General features: G+C 57.8%; 1 protein-coding gene across 2 annotated transcripts; it reads left to right on the forward strand.

Moving 5' to 3' along the window:
- Positions 1–1,894: 1,894 nt before the first annotated feature.
- PPIF (peptidylprolyl isomerase F) lies at positions 1,895–8,643 on the forward strand. Of its 2 annotated transcripts, none has more exons than XM_086680116.1 (6): positions 1,895–2,199; positions 3,433–3,463; positions 3,986–4,074; positions 5,823–5,919; positions 6,402–6,477; positions 7,763–8,643. In XM_086680116.1, the coding sequence occupies exons 1-6, from the start codon at positions 2,014–2,016 to the stop codon at positions 7,815–7,817; spliced, it is 534 nt and encodes a 177-aa protein (XP_086536242.1). In that variant the 5' UTR covers positions 1,895–2,013; the 3' UTR covers positions 7,818–8,643. The 2 variants fall into 2 exon arrangements, with proteins under 2 accessions (XP_086536242.1, XP_025773489.1); XM_025917704.2 differs by having other exon boundaries at positions 1,896–2,199; positions 7,682–8,643.
- Positions 8,644–9,379: the final 736 nt, after the last annotated feature.

The following is a 9,379-nucleotide window of genomic DNA, read 5'->3' on the forward strand; positions in this document are numbered from 1 at the left end:
CACCTCTCACTGCCATGCTGGCTGATTCCTCCCTCCTCATTGCGGTCTACAGTATACACCAATACAGGGGGGTCCTGGGAGATTGCTGAGGGCCCGGACGGGGCAGGTGGCAACCTGGCTCCCTGCTCAGGCCTGTTCTGCTTCAGGGCACGAGCACCATGAGAAAGGAGGAGCCATTCCCCAGGACAGAGGGAGGCTCCATCCTGAGCTGGAACCCGGGGAGCATCTGGGCTCCCAGACCCAGCTGGGGTATCATTGAATGACCCGGCTCCTCCTGGGCCAGGAGTAGAGAAGGGGACTATGAACTTCCAGAAAAGGGCCGAGCCACAATTTTAATGAGCCTAGGACACTCTGCTCTAACCTCGTGAATTTACTTGGGCCAGCATTTTGCTGCCTGACCCCTTCTCAGGAGCCGATTCGGGTCTCAGTTCAAGTCCACCTGACTCCAACGTTCAGCCCCTACCCTCCTCTGGGGCTCCTTGGACCTCTGAGCCCCTGCAGCTGAGACCCACTGCTGTCTGAGCCCTAAACCCGAAGCAAAGACTAGAGTCCAACTATCACTGATGCTCATGGCACAATGCTTACCAGTTACCACATTCCTCTCTCTCTTGTTCATTTTCCTCTTGAAACAGACCTGGAAACAAGCAGGGTAAGGATTACCATCATATCCTTATTCTCCAGAGGGGAAACTGAGGCTCAGAGAGGTCCGAGAAGACTGGCACAGGCTGGCAGTGGAGGATCCAGGGTGCTCCTAGCCCCGGGCAGTGCCTTCCCCCATCTGGGTCCTTGTTTTCCATTTGGAGAGTGAAGATGTAAGCCGAGATGCTCCCCCAGGGCCCCTATTATTGACTTACCGTGGTCCTCCCATACCTACCAGGCTTTTTTTTTTTTAATTTTTTTTTTAACCTTTATTTATTTTTGAGACAGAGAGAGACAGAGCATGAACGGGGGAGGGTCAGAGAGAGAGGGAGACACAGAATCTGAAACAGGCTCCAGGCTCTGAGCCATCAGCACAGAGCCCGACGCGGGGCTTGAACTCACGAACCGCGAGATCATGACCTGAGCCGAAGTCGGACGCTTAACCGACTGAGCCACCCAGGCGCCCCCCTACCAGGCTTTTAAGAAGCCCCCCTCAACATGTGGGGTAAATCCTTCCAGGCGGTAGTTCTCACTTCCCCTCCTCTTCTGTCTTGCCTTTTCACTCACTCATCCTTGCATTACCTATGGAATGGCCCCCATACTATGTTACCTGCAGGCGTGCTCTTAGCATGACTGGGGGAGCAAGGAAGCCAGCAGCCAGCTGCTCTAGTTATTGGAGACCAGACCTGTCAGTCTATGGGGTTGAAGGGACGGTAGTCAGACCCAGTCCTGGTGGAGGGCTGGGACCTGGCCAGACCCTTCGAGTTCCAGTCGTATGGGAAGAGGATCCGATGTATAGAAGCATCTGGAGACAGGGCCAGGCTAGGACCAGGAGGCCTGTGGTCACCACCGGAGGTGTCTCTGCCTGCGTCCTCCTGCCATCTTTCACTCTAATACACCTCTCATCTCCACCTTCTTTATCTCTCACCACCGTCTCTCTTGGTCTCTGTCTGCAGGGTCTGTGGATGGAGGGGCGCCTATACAAAGGGCGAATGTAGCCTTTTGTAACACACGAGGCTCATCTTTTGGAGCTAACCAGGTTTCAGCATATTTTCCCTCTCTTTTTTCATACTGTTGGAACTCTTACAGAATGGAACCGACCCCCTTTTGCTAGGTCGTGTCTGTCCCTCAGGTCTCTGGCACCGTGGGGGACGCGTTAAGAGCAGCTCACTGGCTGCGCTGACCGCTGGGGCCGGCAGGGGTCGCCCGCGGACAGGCCCGGAGGGGCGGGTGGGGGCGGGGCCGCGAGGCGGGCCCGGCAGATAAAGGCGGCGGCGGGCGGCCCCGGCTGACTCGGCCCCCTGGGCGCGCGTGACTGTCGCGGTTACAGTCTCCGCGGGTACCGCCGCTCTCCCACCCCGACCTGCGGCCGCGATGCTGGCTCTACGCTGCGGTCCCCGCCTGCTCGGCCTGCTTCGGGTCCCGCGCTCCGCGCCGCTGCGCCTCCCCGCGGCCCGCGCCTGCAGCGGCGCCGGCGACCCGTCCCCTTCCTCCCGGAACCCGCTCGTGTACCTGGACGTGGGCGCCGACGGGGAGCCGCTCGGCCGCGTGGTGCTGGAGGTGAGAGCACCAGGCCGGGCCGCGCCGGACTGGGCGTCCGGGATGGTCCCGGAGAGCGCTGGACTTCGGCCCGGCTCCGTGCCTGACTCGCTGGGTGACCTTGCCCCCTACACCCGGGCTCTGGGCCTCAGTTTCCCCATCCCTAGCAAGGCGCATCAGATTGGTCTCTTCCGGTCTCCCCTCGGAGGCGGAAGTGGGGGGCACGTGTGGAGGTGAAAGCTCAAGGTCAGGTGGTAGACTGGGAGAGTCGGGCCCTGCTGGCTCGTCCTGGGGTAGGGGAGAGGTCCTGAGACTTCGCGGGGTCAGTTCCCAAATCCGAGGCTCAGAGGTGGGTGCCGGGGGTGCTCCGGGGACCGGGCTGCGTGCGGGCGGGGTGCTCACGTGGCTGCCCTTGCTTAACGCCTAGCTGGCCCGCTGCCCCGCCCCCTCGGTGGGGCTCGCCCCCTGCGGAGCGCCGGGGAGGGAGCCGAGGTGGTTTCCGGGCGGCCCGCCTCCTCTCGTGCGGGGCGGGCCTTAGGCCACCAGGCTGACCCAGGATGTCCTTCCTGCAAGTCGGGGTCAGTGTGCCCAGGGCCCTTCACCCCAGTTCCAACCCCGCCATCCTCCCGAGGGTGGCACTCCTGTCCTGCCCCTGACTCACAAAGAAACAAATAGCGGGGTAGGTAACAGCGGAAGCTCAGGTGTAGCTCAAGCCCGACCCCGTTTTGAACCGAGAGGCCCTCGTTAAGCCTCAGTTTCCTCTTCTGGAAAATGGAGAGCACCCTCCTTGCTCCCATTTATTTTAATGGGGTGGCGCCAGGGTGGCTCTTGAGGCTGGGAGGCAAGAGGTGGGCTTGGATGGGGCTCTAGCCTACCCTTACCCACCGTCCCGCCCCCCTGCCTCTCTAAGGGGCTGGGTTGGCCCCTCTCTGGGCCTGAGGCTTTGATGCTTGGGGCCCAACTGCAGTAGCTCTGCCAGTTCTGCCCCTGGAAGTAGGCCAGGATGGCATCGTCAGCTCTTATAGATTAGGAAACGGAGGCTGCTTCCTCCCGGTTGGGGTTCAGGAAGCAGCTGGCAGACATGATAGCTGCCTCGGCTGCCTCTTGTGGAGGGCTGGGAGCAAAAGGAATGGAGTGGCCCATGGTGCCCTCTCTGACTCCTTAGCCACTGTGGGAGATGGATGGAGAGGAGGTTCCTTCTGTCACCTGCCTCTGGACTGATCACCTTCTCTTGTCCCTCTTCTCTCCCCACAGCTGAAGGCAGATGTCGTTCCGAAGACAGCAGGTAAGATGGGGCTGGGGGTCTTCTGAGTCTGGTCTAGGAGGAGGGAGGGGCCCAGGTGGGTGGGATGGTGAGAGAAGTTGGGACACAGAGACCTCTGACCAGATGGGAGTTCCACAGGAGGCTCAGCTGCTGTGTATCCTGGGCCAGCTTTCTGTCCCTCTCTGAGCCTCAGTGTTAGCCCTGCCCACCTGTCTACTATAGCCTCAGAATCAGTAGAAGGCACAGGTCAATTTCCTCTGGGACAACTTCCTCCCTCCTGGTGGCCAGGGGGACAGGGTAGTGGCCCGGGGACTCCCTGCCAGGAGCGTGTGCTCTTGTCACAGGGCTCAGCCACTGAGCTTCGAGAAGGAGATGATTTGCCCTGTGTTACACAGCCAGAACAGACTTAGGCGTCCCGGGGTCTTTCCACACCCTGCTCACCTCCTGGGGCAGGAGCGGGGATTTGAAGAGGCACAGGCTAGAATGAGCTGTGACCCTGCAGTTGAGGCCCGGCTCTTGACCTGCTGTTCCTTCAACCCTCAGAGAACTTCAGAGCCCTGTGTACCGGGGAGAAGGGCTTCGGCTACAAAGGCTCCACCTTTCACAGAGTGATTCCGTCCTTCATGTGCCAGGTATGGTGGCCCTGCCTCAGTTCCTCTTTTGTCAGTGGGGGGTGGTAATGGATCGCCTCGTAGGGTGGTCTTGAGGGTTAATGAGGGAGCACCTGCCTGGTGTGTGGAGATACCCAGTGGAGAGCGACGAATGACTCTATCGGCCTGTCTTCTCACCCTGACACAGCAGAGCCTGTCTGGGCTGCCACAGCCCTTCCCTGCCCTGGCAGTGGAGCCCCAGGGCAAGAGGCAGGATGGCCTGGCTGGCAGAGCCTGTTGGGGGTGGAGGTGGGGAACCAGCATTGAGGTCCGGATATGCATGGGGGACGGGGGCAGGTAGATCTTCAGGCCTTGGAGGACCAGCGTATTCAGACAGTCTCTGACTGTGTCCCCTTGAGCACTTGGCATAGGAGAGGAGGAGGGAGAAGACAGCAGAGACAAGAACACGCACGTCTGGACTTGGAGCTTCTCTTTCTGGAGAAGGGCATCTTTCTCGGTCAGATGAGTGTTCATTAGTCACCTGTGCCGCCTGTTTTTCAAAAATACCAGTATTGGCTGTATCAGAGGTTTGGGGACAGGTGTGGACAGCAGGAACCTCCCCAGGGGTCCTCTGTTCGGTCAGACCCTGCCAAGACAGGGGTTGATGTGTTGAGGCCAGCAGACCATAGAGGCAGGGGCATGAATGTCATGACCTCTTTGAAGCCCTTCCAGCCCAGAATTCTCTCCCCCGTTCCCTCCACTCCGACCTGGGGCTGTCATCATCTTGTGGCGAGCGGCAGTGGGTTGGGACTGGGCCTGCTGACGTGTTCAATGTGGCGATTGCAGGGATGGGCAGGGAGGCTGCGGCTGGGGGACAGGTCTGGCCAAGCCTGTGGCTTTCTGCTGCAGAGGCTTTCCCAGCTCTGCCTGCGGCGGGCTGTGGATGAAGCGGGAGCTGACGTGGAGGTCCTAAGCCAGGCTGGGCTCTTCCTCTGAATAGCAGTGGGCAGGGGCAGGGACTTGCAAGGCCGGAAGACTCTCTGAGGCATGAGTTGGGGGCACCGGAAGCTCAAGCCGGGGTTTTGAATCATCCCTCTCTGGGGACACCCTGCTGCCGTTTGTGGATGCTTAGGTCAGGCCGCTCAGGTTATCCCTCTCACCTGAGGATCAGATCTCGAGAAGATAGAGATGTTGGCAGGGAGCCGGGGCTGGGGCTGGCAGCTCTTCTGTGAAGCCTCAGGCAAGCTGTGAGGAAGGATGCCAGTCCTAGGGGGACCCCGTCCTGGGTCTCCAGGACTTAGGGGAACCGCTGGGCCTGGTGAGGGGGCGATGCTGGACAGGGAGCGGGGCCTACCTAGCATGTGCCAGCCGCTGCCACTCCCTACAGATCGGACTTGGGAACGGGGACCCCTGGCCACCTCCCTGTCCACCCTCCAAGAGTTGTGGGTAGAAAATTCTGTGTCCCTACGAATCCTCTCAGAGTGGCCATTAGATCCTTTGAGAATCATTTAAAAACTTGCCCAGGTAAAAAAAAAAACCAAAAAGTGAATCATTTGAAAGGCAAGGTAGTTACGGCAGAACATACTTAAGCTTTATTTTTGCTTGCTTTCCTTGTCGTTTTATTACTCCTTATATCCTTGGATATTTTTTTTTTTTTCTGACCCCTGCGCCTGAGGGGCTTCTGGCTGGGTGGGCCCGAGGTGCGCCGGGGGCTCTCCCCCCAGCCCCGCAGCGGCATCCCCCTGCCGGCTCTGGGTGGCCACCGCCCAGAAGGTGCCCTGTGCTTGCAGGCGGGCGACTTCACCAACCACAATGGCACCGGGGGAAAGTCCATCTACGGAAGCCGCTTTCCTGATGAGAACTTCACACTGAAGCACGTGGGACCAGGTGAGTGGCGGCGGCCGTTCCCCAGTCGGAAAGCCCTGCGCTTTGACCTGCCGCCACCATGCCTCCCACGCCTGGGAGGTTTGCCGTCCGACCATTGCTCGCTCCATATCCGGCGACACGCCTCCCTGCCTTCAGCACTCGGGGGTGGGGTGCTGGGTTTTCCTGGAGCTTTTTCATTCTGAGCTCTCAGTTTGAAAACCAAGCCTTTCTTTGAGAAGCAAAACCCAGCCCCGTGTCATGTTGGAGACCCAAGAGGCAGCCTGCAAAAGGCCTGTTCTGGCTCTGCCTCTCCTCCCTGTGGCAGCATAGGTGGACAGGCCCTGGGGAGCTGGTCGCCCTCTGGGCCCGCTTCTGCTCTTCCAGCTCCAGGATCTTCAGACTTAAACATCTTTGCCAGGGTGTGAACTGTCCGCTCTTTAGAATGACTTCCCTGGTGAGCCGCCTCCTGGGGCAGCACGGCTCACTCCTGCTTATTTTTGCAGGTGTCCTGTCCATGGCGAATGCGGGCCCCAACACCAACGGCTCCCAGTTCTTCATCTGCACCATAAAGACAGACTGGTGAGTTCCCTGCTCCTGGCTCCTGGGGGGTGGCCTTGCAGCGAGAGGAAGCGTTGTGTGCTTCTGAGGGGAAGGTCGTGTGAGGCCGGACTGTGCCCTGGGACAGTAGGCCTCTCCTGGGCTGTGTGTCTGTATGGGAGAAGGATAAAGTTCATGGAAGGACTAAGGGAGAATTTGGGTGGGGTGTTCTTGGAAGTGTGTCTTTATCGGGTTTTCATTGTTGCTGTCAGCTGGGATTTTCTCCATGCGTCGTGCACACACGCACAAAAGGACTTTTACCAAACATGCTTGGGAAAATGCAGCAGAACTTCTCAGGCCTCAAGATGGCCTGTGGTAGAAGCCTATTTGCTTAGTTTAGCCTGTTGTTTCCCGGTTTCACGTCAGGCTTGGAACGGACCCTGGAGCCCTCTTGCCCACATGCCCATGGATTTTAGGGGTGTCTTCCCTGCTGGATTACCCACCACCTAATACGTTCCTCTGCCCAAAGCCCGCCTGTGTCCCAGCCCTGAGGCATATAGGGTCAAGGGAACAATAGCTGGCCTGGAGCTAAGACTTAATAAAGCCCATTTCCTAGGACTTTAGGGAGACCTGAGTGGTGGGTGGATACCAGCTATCTCTAACCTCCAAGCCGGAAGGGACATAGATGTCCTTCCGGGCTGAGCAGGTCTCTGCTGGCCTTGCCTACTCTTTGCTCCTTCCATGAAACCCCTTCGTTACTGCCCTTGGGGGGTAGCCAGCGGTGGCCTTGCTGGCACTGACCGAGCTCTCTTTTGAATCCTTGGAACTCTCAAATCAACAGCCTCTCGGGACTTATTTTCACCACGCTCGTTATCCCAGCTCTTAGCTTGCCACTCGTGACCGTACACGGACCTCTCATTTCGTGGGAGTGGTTCGATAACCCCGTTACCTCCCTGTGCCGGACAAGAATAGTTCACCTTTCATAGGTGAAGTTACCAGGATTCAGGTTAAGTGGCCCAGGGCAACCCGGCGTGCGAGGCAGAGCATATGCCCTGGAAGGGAGACCTCCGGTGTATTTTGGGGAGCTCGGCAAGGCTTGATACCGGAGCTTCGAGGGGGTGGGTCCAGATTCTCAGCGCGGGCTCCCTACACAGTTGCTGCCTTTGGTACAGAGTTCCCTGCCCAAGCGACCGCGATGTTGGGTGACACCGCACTACCTCTCGCTCTTACCTGACTCAACTCACAGGTTGGATGGCAAGCATGTTGTGTTTGGCCATGTCAAAGAGGGCATGGATGTCGTGAAGAAAATAGAATCTTTCGGTTCCAGGAGTGGGAAGACGTCCAAGAAGATCGTCATCACAGACTGCGGCCAGTTGAGCTGAGGTGCCATGACCAGGGCGCGAGGCTGGCGGCAGCTGCACGTGCCTGGGCTCCCCTGGGGGCCGCCTCGGGCTCCAGCAGACTTGTCTGTCCTTGTTGCACGCCACGGTGGGGAATGTCCGATCTCCACCGGGCCCACCGCACCGCTGCCCCAGGGTCCACCCTCCCTCGCCACCCCGTTTCTGGCCATCCATCACAGACGTGATGCCATCAGGCCTTACCCGTGATCCCCCAGCCCACGTTCACCTGTGCCTTGGACATCGGGGGTGCCGAGGGGTTAGCTTCGGGTACAGGTTTCTGCCTTTTCCTTGACCGAGGGGGAAAGGCAGCCGCTGCAAAAGGGCCGCTGTATCTGTTGAACATCCTCTTCTGATTGGAATAATTTAATTAACAAGATGGACTGGAGATGAAGCTGTGACAGCCCTCTAAGCCGTGGTATGACCTCACTTGGTGGCGGAAGCCACAGAACCCCGGAGCTTGGCCTTTGGAACGTAATCGGGGCTTTTGCGAAGGGTCCTCAGCCAAGGCCTTTTATCCCAGCCACTGTGAATCCTGTTGGTTCGCCGCCGCGGTTTCTGAGGAGAGTCCGTGAGGGGAGAAGCAGATAAACCCGGGACAAACCCACTGCGAGCTGTGCCTAGTCGATGAAGTCGGGGAGGGTGGAAATGGCGTGTGCGTGCCTGGTGCTCGGGAAGACCGTCAACGTGTATTTTCCGGAGGGCTTCGATTTTTCTGTGTTTAACAAATCTGATGATGTATATGATACACCTTTGGGGCTTTTATTTGTGTTCACTTTAAATGTGAAAATAAATCCTATTTTCTATAAAAGATCGTCTGGTGGCTTTAGGAAGCAGCGTTTATCATCACCCCAGCAGCCACGGAGGGTCCCAGCGTCATCCTTATAGATGACATGGGCTCAGACATGGGCTCTTAGCACCCACGGGCTATCTGCAAGCACTGGTGTCGCCCCGAACCCCAGCCCTACCTCTTGGCCACCCCGAGTCTATTTTCCTCTGCTGTATAACGTGGTAACAGTGATGCTGGGCTCACAGAATGGGGAGAGTTGGATGCGATCTGTGTCAAGTGTGTAATGTGGCACCAGGCACATCGCTGTAATAAACACTCTCACCAGCACGATGACATCGTCCATGTGTCAAAGTCTTAGGGAAGAATCTGTGAAAATGTAAAGCTAGGTGTGGACTTCATCATCTTAGATTTGCCATTTAGATGTGGAATTCTAGGTGTTTCTGAAGTCATGGGGATGGCAGATTGGGAGTGAGAGAGAAGGATTAAGAACTAAACAGCCAGAGATGGAACAGTCTGGATAACAGAATAGTCACATTCCGTTCGCAGCGTGATGGAGTTATTTCGTCTTGGGGTTCCTACAGTCTGTCATGTGTGCTCCCTGTCATTCTGAGGTCACAGTGGCTGGAGTTGGGTCGTTTGGAGTCATGGAGGGTTTTCCTGATGTCAGTTTCCATAGTTCGGCTGCGTGTTTTGGGAGCTTAGCTAGCCTAGCAGTGTTTAAACAATTTTCAAGAGCTGTAGGGGCCCTCCGCTGTAC

The sequence above is a fragment of the Puma concolor genome, chromosome D2 (assembly GCF_028749965.1).
Source record: "Puma concolor isolate L17-30 chromosome D2, mPumCon1.1.hap2, whole genome shotgun sequence".
In the NCBI taxonomy this organism is placed as follows: Eukaryota; Metazoa; Chordata; class Mammalia; order Carnivora; family Felidae; genus Puma; species Puma concolor.

Coding starts and splice junctions, on each gene's coding strand:
- PPIF (XM_025917704.2), top strand. CDS start 2,014: ATGCTGGCTCTACGCTGCGGTCCCCGCCTGCTCGGCCTGCTTCGGGTC. Junction 3,464..3,985: donor TGTCGTTCCGAAGACAGCAG/GTAAGATGGGGC, acceptor TTCAACCCTCAG/AGAACTTCAGAGCCCTGTGT. Junction 6,478..7,681: donor TGCACCATAAAGACAGACTG/GTGAGTTCCCTG, acceptor CTCAACTCACAG/GTTGGATGGCAAGCATGTTG.